This window comes from Platalea leucorodia (assembly GCF_965183815.1).
Source record: "Platalea leucorodia genome assembly, chromosome: 6".
NCBI classification, from domain to species: domain Eukaryota; kingdom Metazoa; phylum Chordata; class Aves; order Pelecaniformes; family Threskiornithidae; genus Platalea; species Platalea leucorodia.
In genome coordinates, this window is record NC_138828.1 from 16,117,869 (window position 1) to 16,141,335 (window position 23,467).

A 23,467-nucleotide genomic window follows, 5' to 3' on the forward strand; every position below is an offset into this window, starting at 1 on the left:
TCTCCAGGGGTTCCTCAATCATTCAGTTATCACAGTGAAGAAGGGCAGTTTGGTTTCGTGACTGTAGGTGAAGTAATGCAACATGGCCCAGATGGAAACTGGTTTATTTTTTTCACTGAGGGAGTTGAGATATTGCAAGAAAGGGATAGGAAGCACCAACAAATCTGCTCCCCCAAAAGTGTTTTTAAAAGCTTACCTGATCGTTGTTGGCCAAGAGAACAATCAGGCCTTTCAGTAGCAAAGAGCTCCATCATCATAACTTTACTTTTTTTGCTTATTTAGAAATAATAGCTATTGTAAATAAAAGTTAAATTCTGCATCTATTGTCAGAGAAAAACCTGATAACGTGCTCTGTTATCTTTGCACAATATATTTTATTTCAATATAATGCTAGAACATCCTCCTCAAAATATCTTCGTAGTAACTCTAAGATGTGCCATGATGAATTTACATAAGCTCTACCTAATTCACTCCCAAGCAGGTGGCCCTCACATTTAGCTCAACCATTTACACCGCTTGTAACATTTATTCTGGGTGCTACAACGCTGAGTTCATATGAACTTATGAAAGTATAATTTGCTCCTATTGTTATTCTTAAACCACAATTAATTAACTTCCATAATGCCAATAGGTTTCTACCCTTTTAACTTCCTTCCTACAATTCTGCTTAAGACACACTTGCTAAGAAACCCTTTTAAAAATCAGAGACGTTTGTGCACATCTAGGACCGTTATGGCGTATGTACAAATTTTCCCTTTTTTCTTCTCTTTCTGTCACAGTGCCAATTTCTACTTGCAAGTCCACCTGAAATAGGGGCTTTTCTTTCATAGAGAGAAGGTAATAACACATCTAGGGCACTCTGCAGAGGCTAACACTAGTACTCCCCATCCAGAATTCAGACACAAATAAAGACAAATTGGCCTTTAGACTACATTTTTCTTTTCAGCCTTCTGCATCCTTTTTAGTGAAGCAAAAGCTGCTGTCCTAGAGAAACTGTAAGGTGGTGACCAGAAACCTCAGAGCGGGAATGCAAAACAAAGCCCCAAATGCAGACTGAGTGCCTCTTCCTGAGGTGACTGAATTAACACGGAAGAGTCAAAACTAGATGAAAGAAAGGGCAAGTACTTGGCCAGATCCACCTTTCCATGTTTCAGCAAGCTTCCAGGGAAAGGCACAACCGTTCACAGAACCTGGCTGCTGCTGTAAAAGAAAACATTCTTACTGCTTTTATTGCAGATTCCCCAAGTGATAAGCAGTGAATCTGCCATTTCCTTGAAGCCCTTAACTCTTCTAAGACATTTACCTCTCTCCTTGCTCTCTCTCTTATGACAAGCACATGCATCTACCTGCAAACCATCCTCTCCTTCCTTCTGCACTACTCTCCCAGCTGCCTTCTGCTCGCGTTGCATTTGCAGGGCGCCAGTCAGCACCACGACTGCCCCAAACTCAACCAAAACACCCAGCAACCAGCAGGGCACATTTGTACCTTGTCTGAAATCATGCTGTAGAATAAAAAAAAACCACTTCTCCTCAGCTTTGCTCAGATATTAAACAATGGTCTTTTATATATATGTGTGTGTGTGTGTGTGTGTATATCTATATATCTATATCTATATCTATATATCTGTCCAAATAGCCTGATGAATTTTGCATTTAAATTTACTCTTAGGCAGACAAATATTAAAGAAGACAACCTTGTACAAGATAAGATAGGTGAGGACTGGAGAGTCCCCAGGTAACTCTAAAAAGAAATGTCAGGAATGATGTGTTCCAATTCCTTTTGCAGAATGAGAAAAGTCATTTTAAAACCTTTCTATTTCATGTTGAGCTTGTATTTGGAAAAGTTTCATATTCAGGAAACAGTCTGACTCAATGCTGATGTTCACTTTTACAAAAGATTCTGATATTAAGAAAGACAAAAGAGGATATGAAACTATAGATGGGTTTGAATAAGATGCAGAGTCTAAAACACAGCATGCTGAGTATTTATAAACCAAAAGCCTCATCTATCAAGTCTCTTTCAAGAGGTTATTTAATCGCCATTATAGCTTTGCTACTGAATTTATATCACAGAATTAGAGCTGGAAGGGACCTCAGGAGGCCATCTTGTCTCTCCCTCGCCCGGAGGCACACCGGCCACACACCAGACATACCCGTCAGGCCCGACAGGGGCTTGTCTAACTTATTTTTTTACAAACCCTTCCATGATAGAGGTCCCACAGCCTCCTGCGACAGTTGTGCCAGTGCAAAATCAGCCCACTGCTAGAAAGTTTTACTTGGTGTTTAACTTAAATCTCCTCTGCTGCCATTTAAGCCTGTTATTCCTTATTCTGCTCACACGAACATAGGCAAGGTTTATTCTTTTTCTCTCAAAGCTGTCATTTTACATATTTGAATACCATTATCACATCTCCCCTCTTTTGCTCTCCAGACTAAATTTCTTCAACCTTTACACACAGCTCATGTTTTCTAAACCTCTGACCACCGCTGTCCTCCTGTTCTTGGATTACAGAGCCCAAAATTTTGCTCAGGGCTCCAGCTGCAGAGCAGAATTACCACACGTGCCTTACAGACAACATTCCCCACACCTTAGCCGGATGTTCGCCTTTTCTGCAATGCGTACGATGTCAGCTCTACATACAGTGTCTGACCAAGACTAATCCAGACCCCTCCCCTTTCTTTGTGGCACTCATCATTCCCCCAGGCACAGAATTTTGTCCTCATTGAATTGGCTACTATTTTCCAGACTGTTTTTTCAATTCCTCAAGTCAAGATAAGACTGAACTCTAATTCTGTCCTCTGAAGCGCTTATGGCACCTCCACCCATGGTGTCACCAGGACGTTTAATAAACACGCTTTCTCTTCCATTATCCACGACATTAATAAAAGGACTGATTAATACCAGAGCAAGCACAGACCCCTGCAGAACCGCACGTGGTCCCTAGGGCTTGACAGCTACACTTAACCACTTAATTATAGATGTACCTACTCTTGGTTTCCCTGCTTACTGTGAGCAAGTTGTGGGAGGCAGCGCTAAAAGCCTCACTCAACTCAAGAGGTCAAGTTTATTTAAGGACCTGGCAACAAGTATTGTTAGGCTTCTTTCCATACAAATCTCCAGGTTGGTTACAGTTGTCCTTCCTGAAGCCAACTGCTGTTATTTTGCTTTTTCCCTTCTTCCTTTCCCAAAAAACACACTGTATCACTTCATGGTCATTCTTCACCAAGTTGCCTTCTGTCACCTGCATCAAAACACAGGTCCCAAGAACTTGCTGGACGGCCTTGTGTTGTCCTGAATTCACTTGCCAGCAGAAGACAAGGTAGGCAAATCCCACATTTCTCATTCTGTACTTAGGACGAGTGTAGCTGCTCAGGAAGCCCTTCTCAAATTTGACCTTCACTTGTGTCACATATTTATTTAAAAATATTGATAGCGACAATTATTTTACTTTTTAAAAAATTACTTGCTGTTGAATAACTATTAGAGACTCAGAAAACACTAAAAAAAAAAAAAAAAAAAAGAGATGCCAAAACCTGCCCTGTTTAAAAGGGTAAAAAAACCCAATTGCTAAGTTTTATTTTTCCATGTGGGGATGAAACAGTTACCTTTGGCCATTTTGCTCTGGATTTGATGTTGGTAATATTTCTTAACAGCTTTTGGTTTGCTGGGTTTAATGAACAGGGTCTAAGTTTGGGTTTATTCTGAATGAAACCAGAAGGTATTTGTTCTGAGTGAAATTACTTTGTTGTTCTGTCCTTTACCATGAGGTTGATCCTGCTTTAGGGGGAACAAACATAAAAAGGAAATAAAAATAAATACGTTTGCCTGTATGAGAAGACTGCACAGTATTAGAGGGAAAAAAAGTTACCCTGTATAAAGGCACCCTATAATAAAACAAGGATTACAAATTTTCAGATGGATGTCAAGTGCCTTTCAAGACAGCCATTAGACAGGGACCTGAATGTGTATCTTTCTGTTCGTCTGTTTTAATTAACACCTTTCATCTTGAAGGTCCTGTAAATAATTGGCAAAATAATTAGTGCAGTGACTTCACGAGGAAAAGAAGTGAACTCTGTATGCCCATAACAATTCACGCAAAGTCCTGCTATTTAGCATGTGTTGTGTTGAGAGAGGGACTGGCCAATTCACCAGGAGTTGCGTGTGTTCCTCAGAAGGATCTGATCACATTTCCCCTTAGTTGCTGTGGGAATGGCCAATAAATACTGATTGTTGAGAAAAACTAAAACATGTACAACTATGCACACGCTGCACACTTCACTGGTCCTATTTTAGCCAAAGAACGCACCGTGCATGTTTGAGCAAGAGGCGATTTGCTGATTTGAAACGGTCTGTTCTGCATAATAATATTTTCAGTTCTGAAAGGGACTTTGTTAGTTATGAAGACTGTGGGGCTGCTCAGGACGTAGTCACTACTACTGTATCACAGATCTGCAACACACATGCACTAGATGCAAACCTGTTTGGCAGCAGACCCAGAAAAACCTGCAAGGGAAACGTAACGCTGTAATCACTTGCAGCCGCGTTGGTTATGATCCCATTAAACAAACCAGAAATTTGGAACCCTCTGCTCGATGACTGTAGTGCAAAGCGGTTGTCAAGGCAGCTGGGTGCATAGCAAAAGAAGGCTGCACCCAGGCAGACGATCATGGGAATCTGAAGACAGGATGCGATAGATAAAAAACATGCTAGAGCCAGAACCACTGTCAAACAGTTTAGCACTGAATTATGTTGAACAAATTGTGCAAAATCTGTCTTGCTTTTGAGAACTATGCCAAGCGCAGCCCACTTCTATAGCAGCCCAACTATCTCACCTTCCTAGAATCACTTTCCACAACTTGCCAGCTATGCGTCTTCTTGCTATCAGACTTCAGAGAGCAACCACGATGGCTGACAGTCCCTAACCTTCTAGAGAGTGCAAAGACAGAGAGTGTACAGCAGTCAATGCGTACCCAAAAGACATTCTTTTTGTGTGAAGAATGAAAGTAAAATTGTTCTAATTAACTCCACGGGTACATAGCCGGGAAGCTATACAAGGGCAATTTAAATGCCAGCATTTCATCGCTGATCACTTCAGCGGAAACCCTCAGGGCTTGTGCATTTCACAGTCCCCTCAGGCCTAAGGACATTTTCCAGGGTGACAGAAGTGCCAACAGTCCCCTACGCAGAAATGAAACCCTCAAGGTGTCCCTTCATTTCTGCAGTGCAGTTACAGTGGTCTCACGGACAACATAAGATAAGTTAAAAGTCGGAAGTCTGGCGGCAGGCTAACAGAGACCAAGAAGGACAACTGCCACTGGCAACTTGTGAAGAAACTAAAGTTGGATTCACTCTAACCTCGTGTTCAATTTATTAAAGTCCTGACTTTCTTAACTAACCTAGCGATGATCCAAAATTCAGAGCTGGTTGCTGAAGATGGTTGCAGAAGTTTAGTTTGCTGCAGAGCACAGGAGACCAGAATCAGACACAAATACTGCCACAAAATAGTATATATGAATGAGCACACCTGCAGGCTGGACCAAAAGAGCTCTTGCTGTCTACTTTCTAGACACTTTAAGCCACATAAAATTAATTACAACATCAAGAGGTATATTGACCTGAAAGTGTCTTTAAAAAGGCATTAGGAAGGAAGACACATGCAAAATACTTCATACTAACGAATGTGTATCTGTGCAACATGAACAGCTTGATTCTTTATCACATTCAAGTTAAAACTCTAAACCCTCAGGAGGTATTTTTCAACTACAGCCACAGAAGAACGTAAACAAGATTAAGCGTGGTCACAGCCACGTCAATCTCCCACAAATGCTGACATTTCACATGGCTGAAAGATATGGCCTTGCCTTCACCCTGCTCACATCCCAGCATTCCCACAAACGATCAGAAAAAAAAGGGAGATTAGTTCACTGCTTCCCCTGATCTGGCCTACACCGTGGCCACACAAATGTTAGCGCTGCTGTGTTGGAGAATGTGCAAAGATGAGGCCCAGGGAGCAGGCAGATTTTCCCCTTTAAGTATATTAAGGGTACAGTGGAATTACTGCTTTAGAGACAAAAAGTAGAAGGAGGGTGTGAGTATGAACAATAGCAGGAGAAACGTGTACATCTCCTTAACAGTCCTGTAGTTCCAAACATACATGAATCTTTGTTACACATATTACCTTAGTTCAACAAACACAAATATGGGATAATGCCACTAATTACATCATCCGTAAAAATACAACTGACTACCAAAATCCCAAATTTTTGCACTATGTTTCCAATTTTCTACTGAACTAAGTATCATGCTACTGATTCAATATTGGCTTCTGGACATTTCAGAAGAGGAAGCATGGCCTATCTGTCATCTTACAGGTTAGCAAAGAGTGTGGAGAAACAGTGACAGAAAAGGCTCTGATGCATTTTCAGAAAGGTACTTGAGGACAGAAGCTCTTATTGGCTTTATTTAATTGAAATAAATAACACCGGTAAATTTAGCTCTGACACCAATGGACAAAATTAAAAAAGCCAGGGCTATTCATGGACTGTAGTCCAACTCCCCAAAACCTACATCTTCCAGTTCCAAAAGTCTATTTTAGCCATGCGAAATTCACTTACCACAACCAAAATTACAGTTTTGCAGGAAGTAGCAAATTTTCACAAAAAGATGGATATTTTTTTTTTTTTTTTTTTTTATTTATTTAATCCTCTACAGATGAGATTGTTTCAATATTTGGCACTGTCAATGTAAATGAAGGAGAATACCAGGTCCTTGGTGAACAGGAGAGAAAATAATGAAATATTATACTACAAACAGATATACATGGAGAAAAAATACTCCCAGAAAACCCATGGCTGGAGTCTTCGCCAATATTAACAAACTGACTGGAAAAGGAATAGTGAATATCACTCATCTGGATTTCATGAAGGCAGGTTTGATTTACAGAATCAGTCAGTGAGATAGTGGAAAACTATTAAAACACATTAAAGATTGGCTAAGGGTCAAGAACACCAGCATAAGATCAAGTTTTTAATTTATCTAGCGATCTGGACTGAACTATATAATCTGACATAAAAGTAAACTCTGTTCTGTCAAAAGAAGAGTCTTATAAAAAACAGAAGATAAAAATGCCCTTTTAAAGCAGCTGTTTGAAATGAAAATTTTCATTTCTTCTCCTACCTTTTGCTAGGCCAAAAAAGGTCATTTTGCTATTCTTATGGGGAAAGCTGAAATTATTGAATTGTTTGGGATATGACTTTGATACTATGGTAATTTTTGAGCGAAGTGTGTTTGATTGATGTGGACATCAATACTATTGTATTTTATTTCCATTTTTGAGTAAAAATGAGCTCATTTGGACAGTAATAGTAATACGGAAAAGTGTAATGTAACTACAACTAACTTTGTCCGTTTATTAACACAAAAAATACCTTAAAAAGGAAGGGAAGTAGTTCCCCAGATCTATAGGAAACTACTTTCTTGTCTTCTCAGAATATTAAGAATTCACTACAGAGTATCAGGGAGTTACCTCAGTATCAAATTATCAGCCCCCATGACTTCTGTGGGGCTCTTGAGTCCCCTTCTGACAGCTGTTGGAGATTTCATTGTCATTTCCTTGGGTACCAGACTTAAAAGCTGTTGCATGAGAATCACTTCTCCTACCTGTGATACTGCTGCTGATCAGAATTACCTCACCTTTATTTCAGGCCAAAGCCATCACTATGTTGTTATTTATTTAGGTTTTTTTTTTTCCTCCAGTAAATGCCCTGACAGTGCATTGCTCTCACACATCTTTTAATACGTCTTTCCTAATTATTTCATACTCCTTGGGGATCTTATATACTCAATGTCCTACAAAGAGTGCTCTTCCTCTTAAATACTTGAGCTTGCAATTTTCTTATAAGCTGGCTACAAAGAGAAGAGAAGTAGTTTGCGCTGAGGAGGCCACTAAGCTGAAGTCTCAAGGACTGAACTTTGGACCAACCATACTTAAAAATCCTCTTTAATAGCCTTCAACACACAAAAAAAAATCAACCCAGCATTGCATTAATGAAAGCAATATCATCAATATGCAGAAGTTTCAGAGTATTAAAGAAATAATCTTGAGAGCTAGAGTAACAAGTGAAACAATTCAAATTACAAGGTCATATGCCTAGAAAGTAGGAACAAGAATTTCTGTGCATGCTAAAATCATCAGCTGAAATTGTAAAGGAAAAGAGAAACATGCTACTATTTGATTAGCAAATGAACTGAGAGTCATCAGCATGTTGTAGTTACAAAGACTGTGATTAATCAGGAGAGACATTTCCAATATACATATAGAAGATTGCATGCCACTGAAAAAGTCATTAGTAAGACCTCCTGTAATATAGCATATATAGTTCTGGCTACTCATATTTGCAGAAATTAATTTCCCTAAGCAAAGGCAGAAAAAGGCTATGATGTCGGTCAGGAAATGGAAACCCTGTCTTAATAACAGAGACTAAAAGACGTTGGCTGGCTTACTTTTCCAAAATGAAGACAGGATTAGGGGGATGTAAGATGGCACATCAGATGGTGAGCATCACAAGGGAGAAGAATTATCAAAGCTGAAGGACAGCATTGGTGAAACAACAAAAGTAGAACTTGCGGTGAATAAATTCAGGCTGAAAAGAGAGTGGTCCCAGCCCTTCAAAGGGGTGAGCTTCTGAAACAGTGTCCTCATACAAATAATAAGGACAACAGGTTGAAGATGGATCTTGATAATGAATGAGATTACATAATGTTGTTACCTATTATAGAAAAGAATTGAATTTGACACATGAGATATCTTACTGTCCTATGTTCCTGTCACTTTTCCCAATTCCTCGGCAGCTATGGTGCCAAGAAGTCTGCAGACAGAAAGTTGGCAGGAGTCTGGCGATACAACCGCCCATATTGGTTCTCTCTTGGAAAGAAGCACTGTGTACACGAGGTCCCACCAAAGGCCACCCAGACCAACTGGCAGCAGAGGCTTCCTCATGCTACTCTGCCTGCCTCAGTCAAGCCTGGTCGCAGAGACCCAGCACAGAGCAGAAGCTCAGACCCCACGCTTGTTCATCAGCCTCTGCTAGCTGTGGTGACAGTGGCACAGAGCACATTTTTGGATATGAGCACTGCTTAGTGAACACTCTTGGCCATTAGCAGTTAATCTGTTTGGATTTTAGTTGATGAAGGTGACACTGGACTGGTAATTTCCTGTAATTTTCTTATGCTGTTTTTTTCTACTTCTTACTATGCTGTTTCAGGGATGAAGTAACCCAAAACAAATCTCAAGTGAAGGCATACATACCATTCATCCATGGGACACCACATAGACATTTCCACAGCATTTTCTGTGACATCCTCTTGCCCTTTACAATGGTTTGTTACTGTTCCTTTATGCTACTCTCTGCAGGGATAAAGTTTCTTCTGAGCTATCCATAGCACTACGTAGATTATTTCTTCTTGCAAGGCTGAAACTAGTAGGAAATCTACCTGTGGGTATTCTGCTGTTCTTTCACATGGATATCACATTTGTAATTGATTAAAAATTTAAATCACATTCCTGGTGCTACTGTGAAGTTGCACTTCAGGTCCAAGAATTTATTATGAAGCTGAGAAAAATCAACATATTTGGAATGATAGGGTTGTTCCAAAAATAAAAATGAAGCAGAAACTGGCATTTTTGATTTTCAGTATACATGCTGCTATTACGTATCAGGGTCTTATAATCACAGAGCAATATGTATTATAATACACAGACCTATCAAGGTAATATTTATATTCCATAAGGCAGAACATGGGGCAGCACAAACACACAAAACCCAGTTCCTCAGAAGCCATTCTAACACTCCAGGATGCCCTAACCAACTAGAGACTTTACATCTTTTACGCAGAAGATTAAGCATGTCACCAAAACCCATGCACAGTTTTAGTGTCCTCACTTAAAATGAAGTCTTAGAGAGAATTAAAATTCTTATACATTCATCTTGGTATGATGGAAGAGTATTGCTGGTAGAGGCCATGTCCTCTGAGGTATCGAGCAGTGCCTGAGGAGTCTAAGAGTTCTTGTCTTTCATCTGGGTATAAGAATATTCCATGTTACGCCAAGGTCAAAAGCCAGGATTGAAGTGCTAACCTGGTTTACATTTTAATACTTAAAAGCACCACACCTGATCTGGTTCTCCTTGCCCCAAGTTACTACTTCCTTGCAAAAGTGCAGCTGAGGCTAGCCTGGAGACCCTCGTCCTTACGCTACGAATTTTCTTCTTCTTCCTGCTATGCATATTTACCCTTAGACAACATCTAGCTCTTAACCTCATCTGCCACTTCACAAGCTGTCAAATGACTATTCAAGCATTAAAAAAAATGAAGGGTCTGTTAAGTTGTAAATTAAATGACAGTCTATAGCTGAAAATTAGCAGTAACGTGCCCAAAACTTTATTGATTGCTAAGAAAAGGTGAATAACCCCGCCTATGGCTGGCTGTGTAATTGTTGACCTTTAGAACCCAAGAGCTATTAATTTAAGAACAGATAGCAGTGAACTAGCAAACGAGTTATTTTGCAACAGGACAGTAAAGGCACATATCAAGTTTTTGCATGTGTTCAGTGCCACCTTGAATAGTGTTGTTACATGCCTATATTTTCCATTTTCTATTTTAATGCAGAATACAACCCAAGCTACATCTGGACACAAAATGCCTGTCAACTAGTTCAGAAGATCAGTGGGAATGTACCCGCAGATACTGAGGCCTTTCAGCATGTTTTAAGAACTCCACATCCTTCCAAAAAGGTTTCCAAATTACTGTTAAAGGCAGAAAAATTGTATTGCCAAGCTCAGCCACTCTGATACATGTACTGCAAACATTTAATCTGTACTCCGAGAGACAGAGATGGAAATGGCCAGTAACAGGAGAACAGAGGACAGTAATCCAACATCAGTAAAGTTCCTTTACATATGGGAGACACACACACACACAAAACCCCCACCTCTGTTAATACTGCTGAGTTTAATCTGTTACAGACTCTTGTACAATTCATGGAAATAGTAGTTTAAAGACTATTAATACAAATGCTTCAGCAATATTTAACTTTTTTCTCTTATTTTCTTCTTATTATAATAAGCAGAGATAGTTGCCTTTTGACAAAACAAACTACAATTTAAGAGCATTGATCAGGTGGTGGAGTTTACAGTAAGAAAATTTTAAAAAGATATATTAACTGGAAGTATTAAAGAAAAAGGTATCTGACCTGGTGCAGATGTCCTTCCATGAAGAGTAGTTTCGTTAGGCAGGAGGTCTTTTGAGTTGGAGGTGAACGGTGATTGTCTAAATGTGTCTTCAGAAAAGAAAGGGCTACAGGAAAAAAAAAAAAGACATCTTTTTGTGAACAAAATTGCAGTTAATGGATTTAATTTTTGACCCTAACATCTTAACATTATAACAAATACCACCTTGTTAAAAGCCCTGTTTCATTTACAGAATTCATGCTGAAAAATATGCAGACCATGAGGTAAGGCGTGGAGAAGAGGCATGCTTTGGTAAAATTGCATCTCAGAGTGAAAACTGAAGTCCTCCCGAAAGGCTTTTAACTACATTTCAACGACTCAGATCTGCTATATCACAACACAATATGGATCATTAAAATTAATGCTGCAAAAATTTCTATTCTACTGTCCAAAAAATTGTATTCTACTGTCATATCTGGAGAGGGCAATCAGGAAAAACAGAAAATACTATTATTTAATAATCTGAGGTATACAGTATTTCTTTTTAAAACAAAACTTTTCAAATTTTAGGTTAAGATGCTGAATAGCTCTCTTTTGACACAGCATTCCATGAATGAAATTAACTCCATAAATTTGATTTTTAAAGCAGGAAACAATTCATATAAGCTAACTGAATGGTTACTTCCCAAAGAGTATTAAGTGCAAAAATTATCAGCTACTTGACTCCAAAAAGCATAGCATGCTTTGGTTTTAATTAACAGGCAATAAAAAGCAAATTTCAATAGTGAATTGGCATTTCTGTCAAAGTATTTTGTTTTCTCCTCAATTAAAGACCATAACAGAAACAAGAATTCCTTGCTACAGTAGAGACAGACATCAGTAAGAGGTACATAAAAAAAATCAAAACGGAAAAGGACGGTCTTTCTTGGAAAACTGTTTCCTAAAGCAGTGTATTCCATCTGCATGCAAACTATCAATTTCTTCTAAGCAACATGAGAATTACATTAAATCTGATCTCTCTCACATTGAGAATCCTTAACAGACTGGTGTATAGTAGGTGTTTTAAAGGTGCGGGAAAGGAGGCCAGCTCATTTCTGCAGCCTGTTCTTACTCAGTAATAAAATCCAAGAACCTTTTCAGGGTAAGGAACGTAATATGAGGTTTTACAAAGTGTTGCACAGCAGGTAGTCCAGACCCAGAAAGTACGTACCAGCAGCACCAACCAAGTTGACCCTACCAGTCCAGATACCCCAGGTGTCAACCTAAACAACGGCACTTGCATAAGTCTTCCCTCATACAGTTTTTCTGCAGAGAGTGAACGAGGTGTTCTCCACTGAGTCACTTGTATTCTCAGATCTCTTCGGCCTTTGGGAAACTTGCTGATAATTAGTTAACTTGATCATGTAACACTTTTGGCAATCATGTTATTTACTTTCTCATGAAGTTTTTTGGCCATTATTTATTTTTTGCTGTTCCATATGTGACAGTTAATGGGATATTTTGGTATGTCTACAAAAGCTTGAACATAACCATAAACACAGTCAACATTAGGTTGTGCTGAAGGGTAAGGCATGAAGCTGCCCCAAACCTGAACAGTTCAGTGTATGCAGATCGCTGAACAATGCATAATACTCAAGAAAACAAGTGACCAGGATAAAGCAAAACAGCTCCAGCCCACATGTGCAAACCTTAACTTTTTCCAAGACTCAAACTCCCACTCAGGGGTGACATAATATGAAACAGACTGACGCTGTATAAAAATATGGCATCATTTATTGCAACATTCCCCTCACTGGTTTAATAATGATTTGAAAGAAAAACACCAATAAAAAAAGTTTTATTACTGTTGTAACTCTTCAAAATCTTGTAATCCGCTCAGGTTTCCATGTTGGCCTGCCTGCTTGTGCCTTAGGTCCACTCACTGGGACACTGCTCATTGCTGGTTCTAAGCAAAATGGATGATGCAGAGCTTATCTATTTCAGGATAGGCCATATATCATGAGCAGGCTGCTGTTGAAGACTGCATTGTGTTGTGTCCCAAGGATTTCCCTCTCCGCCATCGGCCTCCGGTGAATTACAGAACCATCCTTGGATACCTCTTTTCTGCCTTCCTCTAGAATGGCAGCTGAGCCTCTTCAGTGTTGGCCCTATTAATTATTTTTATTTCAGCAGATACATCCTCCAGTTCCCAGTGCAAAGTATGGAGGGAAGAGCTCCTGCTTCATAGTAAGAAAGTACATAAATTGTTCTCAATCACTGCGCAAAGTCCCTTCTGATGAAGATTAAGCTTTAGGATTTTTTTTTTCTGGCTGCACTTTTCCAGTTTTATGGCTACACAGTTCTCTAGATGAAAGAAACTTATCTTGGCATCTTACGCTGGCGTACTCACTTCCACATCATTTGCTTCTCCACTTTCTGTCTTCATATCGCAGATGGCAGGCTCTACCATCTCACTCAGCCATTGAACTGTGAGGAATCCTTGCCAGTTTTGGCTGCTTAAGCAAAGTCATATGGAAGTATATGCTCACAAAGTCCAGGAATACTCACAGGAGGAATAGCAACAGATAGGCGACAGTTAGAAATGTTAATAAGGAACAAGACAGCAAAAAGTGCTTGTGTACCCCGTCTTGCTGGGCTTTGCTGATTTAAGACTCTCACCAGTGACACAGCTTAATCTCTCTGCTGCCCAGCTACTCACAAGTGGACAACACTGACCTCACCTTGGCTCTCTGCAGATGTCAGCAAACTTCACGTAACAATTGTGATTCAAATGCCTTTCTGTCATTACTCCAGATGTAGGCTGGTGAGCCAAACTGCAACACCACATGTTTTCTTAATGCAGTCCAAGTGCCTCTATCCTCCACCGGCTGCTCCATCACATTCTATTTTTGAGAAGGCATCATACCCTTACCAGTAAAGACTTCCAGCTGTTTGTTTGGTGTTGGGTGGGTTTTTTTTGGCAAGGTCTTTCAAATCAACCTGTTTGAACATGCAGGATTTAGTAGATCGACTCACTTCCCCTTAAGAAGCTCTTCTCATTCGTGTCTTCTTCTCTTGACAGATAGGTAAGATAAGAAAAGCACCGGGAAGAACTGAATCGGGCACTGGGCATTTCGTGCCCTCATGGGTAGCAGCCATTATCAGAACTTCTCAGTAAAACGCAGTGCAAGTTTGACAACAGCCAACTGTGCTACCCTTTTAAAAGTTGGCAGCCAGAAGAAGGGGAGGTTATCTTTGAACTGTCCTCAACCTTTCCAGTTTGAATTATCTTTGATAGATCCAAAAGTAGCTCTGGATTCTCACACCAGTCCTGCCGGTAACATCACGAGACATTGAAATCTATTTTCAACTGACTATTTGTCACCCCCTCCCTGCAATGCACACTGGATGGTTAATGAGTAGCTGGACAATATGGGCATTTATCTCCATACGTATCTCTCAGGCTTATGCTTTTTAAGTAGTCACGGGAAGGCTAAGCAGGCTGCATATCCCACATATTCCCAAACTAGAAAATATGGGAAGCATTCACAGTAGCCAGAAGTTAAAAGCTCATTTTAATTATCTTTCAACTTGTAACATCAAGAAGTCCCTAATGTACATTTACTGAGCTGATCAGCTTATTAAAACCAGATTATTTATTTATTACAGTTACCATGAATGAATGGGATAGGCCTAGGAATTTAAGAACAACATATTTTAGAGATCTTTTCTTCTGCAACTGAAATGCTTTTCAACTTCTGTCTGGACAAAGTTGTCTTAGCAGGCACTGATCACTCTGGGAACTCCTGTAGAAGGGGCTGCAGAAGTACAGAAGGTCTTACTCTGTCTTTGAAGGAACTCTTCGTCACTTCAGTGTGCTCAGTCTCCAACCCGTCCATACTGATTAGGGAACTTTCAGGTAGGAAATAAATGTACCCTTGCCAATTCCTGTCTACTCCTCACCACGGGCTCCTAAGTTTTTACCAATTCTAGCCAGTAATAAGAGCTTTGAATTTTCCCACAGGGACACCTCACTTTGCTGCTCACATATGTGTAAACAACTCATTTTACAGTCACAATACTGTAAAGTGCACATTTCTTTAACAGCACATGCTATAATTGAATGATATTTTTAATTCCTGGATAATTTCATTTATTCTATTAACGTGACTGTAATCTTTAACAAATGGTTCATTAGCATTGTCTTACAGTCTGACTTTTAAAAATTCATCTCTAGAAGGCATTGAGCTGATAGAAAAACTAAACTGAAATTTTGTTAAAGAAATCCAAGTTTGACAGAAGACAATCAAAATCACCTCTTTTTACATTGGTCCATGTCTTAAAATCTAGTTGTCAGCCTGTTCTTCCCTCAAGCACTGCATGTACTATGCAGTTTCTTTTAAGTTTCAGGTTTTGTAGAAAAAAATAGAAAAAATAATTCTTAAAATGATGTGTGAATACTTGATCAGAGGAGAACAGTCATTTTGGCCCAAAGGCCTTTTGACTCATGAGCTCTAAGCAATCAGATCTATAGGTGTAATTTTTCAGATATAGGTTACATTACTCATGAAAATATCTTCCATTTGTAATATCAGGTTACATTTGTGGGATACAGACATGTTGAAGTTCACAAGGCAAAATGAAGCAATCCCATTTACGCTACAGCTTTGCAGATAACAATGGACTGCACTTACCTGGCTGTAGTTCTGATGGCGTTATCTTTATTGTGGTTGTGCTCTTTGCTCACCTTTTCTGCAGAGGAACATACATGTTTTTTTGTGATTAGCATAAATCATATTTTCCCTATCAGGTTTTATTCAGTAGAACTATTTTAATGCTTTCAGATAACAGCATAATCCAGACTAATTTAGGGTAAATGGTTACAGCATGATTAGAGAATGGACATGACTGTATTTAAACTAACACCCAACAAATTTTTTCAGCTTCATAATGCAGTGTTAGTGCTCCATGCAAAGTGTGCAATACAAGCATTCATTAAACACAGTGCTGGTATTATTGCCTTTATGTAACAGCTGAGGTTCACCTTCTTTGTCAAGAGAAATGGACAGCGCAGCCCCAGGAGCATCGCATGCTGCAGCCACTGGCCACTTACGCCAGCAGCTGCCATCTATAGGTTCCCCTGTACTCCAAGGCCTGGATCAACCAGTTGTCACAAATTATTTAATTAGCTTTCAAAAATACAGGAGTTGAACTCTGGCTTTTCCAATTCAGTTCAAATATTGTGAACCTGACCTGACTGTCACAGTGCTCTAAAGCATATGCTAACTATGGGGGACATTTGGCAAGGCTTTTGTGTTTCAAATGTGAGGGTAGAAGGACTCTAACTCCTATTATTTTTCAGCCTTAGCAATCTCACACTTTCATAGCACCTTAATGGTTATACAGAATTTCTTTTTGTTCTTTAAATTCAACTATCGACTATTTCCACTGCTTTTACCTGATAGCTGGAAGAGCAGCTCGGATGCCATCTTCACTGATATATCTTGGCTGAATAGATTTCTTTCTGGGAGCACACGACCTTCTGGTGCCTTCTGTATGTGTTCACTAATGTCTCGCCCTAATAAAGTGCTGTAGCCAACATTTTGGCTGGGTTGGCTGGGTGACACCGAAGCCTGTGAATCATGAATGTCAACTTCCATTGGTTCTTCCTTTATCTTTACCATCTGGGTTTCTTTGTAACTCTCAGCTGCAAATATGTATTAAAAAAATAAACAACTGCCACAATTATTTAATTAGGCTACAATTTTTCAGAGTACTCAAAGCAGGAATCACAAAGTTATAATCTGTATACCCTATCACTACAAATGGTAAGGGAAGCAAGCAGCTGACTGCTACAGTATTCTTCTGGGGGTATAAATAGAAGCAATCACTTGAAAATAATTTTTCGAACTAGAGAGCAGAAAACAATTACATATTTGTAAATATGAGAGTTATATCGCTTTCTATGAATACTGGGTGATCACACACCAGTTAGTGAAGCTTTGTTTTTATTTATTAAATGAAGTTGCAACTACAGGCCAGCTCTCCAAAGGTGGGCACTGAAGACCTCTTACAAACTCTGAATTACTACTTATCAGCAGAAGCACCAGCACAGACAGTCAGAAGTACTGGTATGGGGCTGGGGTGGAGGAGGAAACCTCATCTGCTCCTCTTCCGCTCTCTTTCTCTTTTATGGAAAATTCTAGACAACTATGTGAAGAACCAGTTCTTGTTGCTTTCAAGATGAGAGGAGTATTCTGGGGCCCATACTCTTCTAAAGTCTGCTTTTATAACAAGCATAGATACTCCCTCATACATTACAAGATGCAATAACCTTAATGACCAGTTTCCATAAGCCTATAACCTTCCCTCCTTGCCTTCCTCTCTGGTGTCCTAGGTCTAGCAAACAAAACCATAGTCTACAAGCCAATTTGTAGTTCTCTTTCTACACGTAAGATTCCCTGGGTGCTGCTGAATGCTCTGGTTTGGCTGCAAGGTAAGCAATAATTTTTTTTCCAGAATAAAAGCTCTGAAATCTTAAAATCAAGCCTCCAAGGTAATTTATCTACCATACCCCAGATATCTGTACAGCCCTTTTGATTCAGACTTTCTGCTGTGAAAAGCAGGGACAACCTGTAGAATTTATTCTCAATTTAGTTTCATAGGAAGATGACAAGTTTTTTTAATGATCTTCATTCAGAGTACTCCTGAAAGGACACTGGTATCATAGCAGAACTGTCCAACCATGTGTTGCCTCTGCTGGCTGGATGCTGACCAGACACTCTGGAAACAGGCAGCCTAAGACAGGCAACATGCCTGGGAGAATCAAGAAAATAAATAAATGCATGAACAGAGTTAAATACCAGAAGGGCCACCCAGATAAAGAATCATCCCAACAAAAAAAAAACATACATGGGATTTATTAATTTTGCCTAAACCTGTACACATACTTCTGGTACTAGCCAAGATACTGAAAACCTTAAGGAAAATCTGCTTCTGTTTACTCATGATTAGCACATGCCCTAAAGTGTCGCCTGTGTAGCCTCCACAGCTGGAGTCAAGGGAAAATGTGAGTTTGAATTGGTCAGACTTCATGAGCCAAAGGAGGAAAAGGCAACCCTAGCACCCAGGGAAAGAGGCCATGGTAGAGGGCAGGGACAGGCACACTGCAGCACACAGAGCCAGAGAAGCAGAGAGCTTAGATGCTGAGTGGATTAGGACCCAAGAGCAGTCTGGCCCTTGTCCAGACTGGGGGGACGAGATCAGATCTATGACCATGGGCCAGCACGTTAACTGGTGCAGGCAGGGGCTGGCCATCCTGATAGCATCAGGTCACTGATAGAGGCACTCTGCACAATGAGTTTGCTCACATGGAAGTTTCCTTGTCATCTGTCAAATTTTACTACTTCGAAGGCTCTGATATTAAAAATAAATAAATGAACACCAGTTTGTAAGAAAAAGCCCAAACACAAACAGTATTTTCTATTAACTTTGGGTCAGAGAGAAGAAAAGGCGGGGTTGAATCCACTAACTTCACTTGATAAATTAATCTGTTGCTGCTCTCTCTATTTTTCCCCTCCTCTCTAACTCACATATGAATGTGTCAGCCTCACTGATTTTATTCCAAGTGTGAATGTTTCAAACACCACCAGGCCTTTTGTTTTCAATTACCCAATATTACAATGAATCTCAGTGGCACCAAAACATGGTTTGGTCATCCCTGATAACATCCTCAAGCTGGTCAACTGGTTGGTGTCATCTTGTAGTCTCTAGCCAAAGACGAACAGAATCTCTTTAGCATGAAGGCATATGCATTCCACATAAAATTAAACTGATGTGTGTCACCAAGTCCTTTTTCATTCCCCTGGTTTCTCCCTCTCCCCACATTCCTGTTGTTCTTAAGTGGAGAAAAAGTGGCTTTGCTGCCCACAGCTCGTTTAAAAAAGAAAAAAAAAAAATCGAAGCCAGGAGATAAAAGCCACTTGGATATGTTCCAGGAACAATTTACATGAAGTGCTTTCAGTCTTTTCTTATGACATTTCTTGACCTTTAAAAGAAACGTATAAACACTGATAAAAATCTTTACTATCTACGATCCACCAGATACATTTCACACTTTGGAAATTTTAATACTGAGCTCTCAACTGAAGACAAGTTAGAAATATCATATAATGCCTTTTTTGGCCTGTTAAGCAGATTTTTCTTTTTTTTTTTTTATTTAAAACTTCCATTATCCTCTTATTACAAAACCACAGAACATTGCATCTGTGTTGAAAAGCGTAAAAATAGCATGCTGTGCGTTGAAAGTGAACACAGAACAGCAAAGGAACGCGTCAGGTAACACTGTCAATCAAAAGCTCAGGTAACTCCACAAACAAATGAGCTCTTCAGACATCTGACAGACCGAGCTCTGCCCCAGCTGCCAAATTTAGGTGCAGAGTCAAGCTGACCTTTGCTGCTCTCTCTGCTTTTAAAATATTCTTTCTATTTCTGTTCCTGCTCCACACAGTTTAATTCCCTGTCCTGCAAATACTTTTGAATCAAACTGATACGACCCCAACTAAGGCAAGAGTCGAGCAATACCGGTGACCTTCTCTCCCTTACAATCAGCTAGCACTCAAACTGCCCTAACTAAATTTACATATTTGATCATTTCCTTTGACCTTTCTCTTCCCAGCTGCACCCTTTTGATCTCACAGAATGTGCCTGCCAAATGTGAATCCTGTCATACTCCGATTCCCAAAAGCAAACACACACAGAAGACTGAAGGAGGGTCTCTATGATAATTTTACAAGAGCTAACGAAAGGGAAGCACAGTCATTCTGTCCCATGAGCAGCAATCACAGGCATACAACCCAGCTGTGCTAGATCTTGTGCTGGCAAGAGATTGTAATTAAGGTTATGCCCATACCCATCTCACCATACAGGCAGTCAAACTAACTTCTTGAAGATTATTTTCCCTTCTATGCTACAGACAGTTCATTTGTGGAGTAAGGTGATACCCCTTATTTCCTTACACAGGTATCTCACGTGGTCATAGCACAGCTAAAGTTTTTCAAGTCAAGGACTGGTACACCGAAAGGTCTCCCGGTTCAAATAATTAAAATCATGACAGCTTTGGCTTTTTTCCACTTTTGCATTTCTCCTTGAGTAGATGGGCTAGGTTAAATAAACTGCAACATATCAGAATACAAAGTGAGTATACAAGAGTCGTTTTCTTCAAGCCAGATTTTTATAAAAGTACAGACATCTAATTCCTAGCAAAAATCAGCAGGGGATAAAGACTCAAGTAGCTTTAAAGTATCAAGACTGATCTCCTAAACATGGTCTGCTATTCATTCAAAACTAACCTGGATGAAGCTCAGAACAACAGCACAGCAGTGAACATTGCTCATCTGGCAGAAGATGAACTAAATCACCTAACACGCATTTTTCTGTTGTTAACTTTGTCATATGGAAACAGCTTAACAAAATAAGAGAAAATTATCGCATACATGGATGTACTATCATCAAGCCACAGAGATGCTGTTTCTTTACAGAGCAGTGTAACTCTTAACCAGCTTATCTATAAAAGCCTCAATGAACTTCATCCTATTCACAGTGAGTGGGACAATTTTCCACATCAGATATCAAAAATGCAATACTGGACAGGCTTGTTCCAGGAGGAAGTCATTTTTTCCACAGCTCTCAGGTTCTCTGGCATTCACAAGTGCAAGGAATTGCAAAACCCCAAACACAACAGAAACAGAGCAATACTTGTGCTACCTAAAAGCTCAAGGTACAGCACTCGTCCCTGGTTTGTTCAGCCTTAAGAGAACACTACTTAGGGGACATTTTATTGCTGTTGACAACTCTCTAAGGTATAAAGGGAAGTTACAGAGAAGCCAGAGTCAGACTTCTCTCAGAAATGCACAGTGATAGTCTAAGAGCAGACAGACAAGTTGGAACACGGGAAATTCTGATCATTTATACAGGAAAAAAGTTCACTGTCAGGATGGTGAAATACTGGCACACATTGCTGAGAGAGGTTGGGTTCTCCATCCTTGGACACATTGAAAACTTAACAAGACCCTCAGCAGCCTGGTCTTGTTGGACCTGCTTTCAGCAAGAGTTTGGATTAGATGAACCCTAGAGGTCCCCTCCAAACTAAATTATTCCATGAATCATTCGCACTAGATCAGGTCAGCTGCAGGTTTATCTAGCAGAATTTTCAAAACCTCCAAGCAAGGGAAAGCTACAGCATCCTTGGGTAACACTTGTTCTCGTGCTGCACTAGAAATTTTTCTTAATGTCCACTCTGAACCTTCCAAGCTGCAGCTGCCAGCTGTTGCCTCTTCTTTTACCATCTGCCACTACAGAGAAGAGTTTGACTCCACTGCTTTTTTAAGTTACCTTCAAGTAGTTGCAGACTGCGGTTAGATCTGCCTTTAGTCCCCTTTTGCCAGACTGAACAGGCCCAGTTCCCTCAATGCCTCCTTGTAGGTCACGAGCCCTAGACCCTTAATCAGGTCTGCTGCCTTCCTTTAGACTGCCTACTAATTCCTAACAGCCCTTTTGAACTGGGGAACCCAAAACTGGTACAGTATTCCACAGGCAGGAAGTAGAAAGGTTACAGAGCATCAGGAAATCTGAGAAAGAGATAGACTAGTGTAACCAAGCTCTGCCCTCCCTGAGACAGAAACAGGAACAGCCATCAGAAAAAAAAACAAGATCAAGGGGATCCTGTATCTTCCCCCCATCAGGCTGAAGGCAGTAGCTTAAAGGAAAGGAGTAAATGGAGGCAACTCCACGCTCGAGGCAGCAGGTGAACGCCCCCCCTCGCCCACCCTGCCTTCCCAGGTGCCTCTGTACAACAGGTATGAGGCTCTGGATGCGGGAGGCCAGTCAATGGATGATGTGGATGATGGTCCATCTACACTAGAGGTGTTGCCAAGGTCAGAAAGGCCTATCCCTCTGTACCACGACCACCTCAACAAGGAAGAAAAGATGGGTTATAGTTGTAGGCGACTCCCTTCTGAGGGGAACAGAGGGTCCAATATGCCAGGCAGACCCTCCTCTTCAGGAAGTCTGCTGCCTCCCTGGGGTGCGGGTTAAGGACATCACTAGGAAACTTCCTAGCCTGGTACGGCCCTTGGACTATTATTGCTCTTCCATGTGGGTGGCGATAAAGCTGGAACGCATAGCCCAATGGCAATCAAAAGAGATTTCAGGGCCTTGGGACGGTTGGTAAGGGAATCTGGAGCACAGGTTATTTTTTCCTCTCTCCTTCCAGCTGTGGGCAGCGACACTGGAAAAAACAGATGGACCCAGTCTATTAATACATGGCTCTAAGGCTGGTTTGGGGTTTTTTGGTTTTTTTTTGATAATGGGATGGCCTACGCAGCACCAGGCCTGCTGGCATCAGATGGGATTCACCTTTCTTAAAGGGTCTTTGCTCACGAGCTAGCGGGGCTCATTGACAGAGCTTTAAACTAGACTTGGAGGGGGATAATATCAGGCTTGCCCATGACAAGCTGTGGGATGACACGCCAAGGTTAGAGGGACGGGGTGCTAGCAAGGGCCATCAGCCTGTTGCTCTGAGATGTGCTGTCTATACTGCTGCACACTTGAAGTCTTACGGAGATGAGCCAGGGACTCCTGAGATATTAGGAGCCAAGAGGGAAACACCAGTGAAATACCTCAAAGGAAATAAGGGGTGTTCCTCTAAGAAGGTGACATGGACAACAGCCCAGCTGAAGTGCCTCTACACCACTGCACACAGCATAGGCAACAAACAGGAGGATTTAGAAGCTACCACGCTGCTAGAAAGCTACGACCTAGTTGCCACTAGTGAAATGTGGTGAGATGAATCCCATGACTGGAGTGCGGCTATCAATGGCTACAGGCTGTTCAGAAGGGACAGGTGAGGAAGCAGGGGTGGAGGGGTTGCCCTCTACGTCAAGAAATGGATAGAGAGTGAAGAACTGTCTCTGAAGAATAGCCACGAGCAGGTTGAAAGCTTATGGGTAAGAATCAGAGACCAAGACAACAAAGGGAACCTTGTGGCTGGTGGCTACTACAGGCTGCCTGATCAAGGGGAGCCTATTGACAAAGCCTTCTCACTCCAGCTACAGGAAGCATCGCACTCACAGGCTCTTCTCCTGCTGGGGGACTTCAACCACCCCGACTTTTCTGCTGGAAAAGTAGCATGGTGAGCTGTAGGCAAGCCAGGAGACTCCTGGAATGCATTGAGGATAATGTCTTAAGCCACGTAATAGACAGC

The 23,467-nt window shown here is 40.7% G+C and overlaps 1 protein-coding gene across 1 annotated transcript in view; it reads right to left on the reverse strand.

The window, feature by feature from the left end:
* The window catches only part of ZNF827 (zinc finger protein 827), a gene marked incomplete at both ends in the record, with an annotated part of 106,526 nt that overhangs the window by 18,110 nt on the left and 64,949 nt on the right, over positions 1-23,467 (reverse strand). Inside the window, 3 exons of the mRNA XM_082315246.1 lie at positions 11,250-11,353; positions 15,900-15,957; positions 16,664-16,912. Coding sequence (XP_082171372.1) covers positions 11,250-11,353; positions 15,900-15,957; positions 16,664-16,912 — 411 coding nt within the window. The remainder of the gene's footprint in view (positions 1-11,249; positions 11,354-15,899; positions 15,958-16,663; positions 16,913-23,467) is intronic.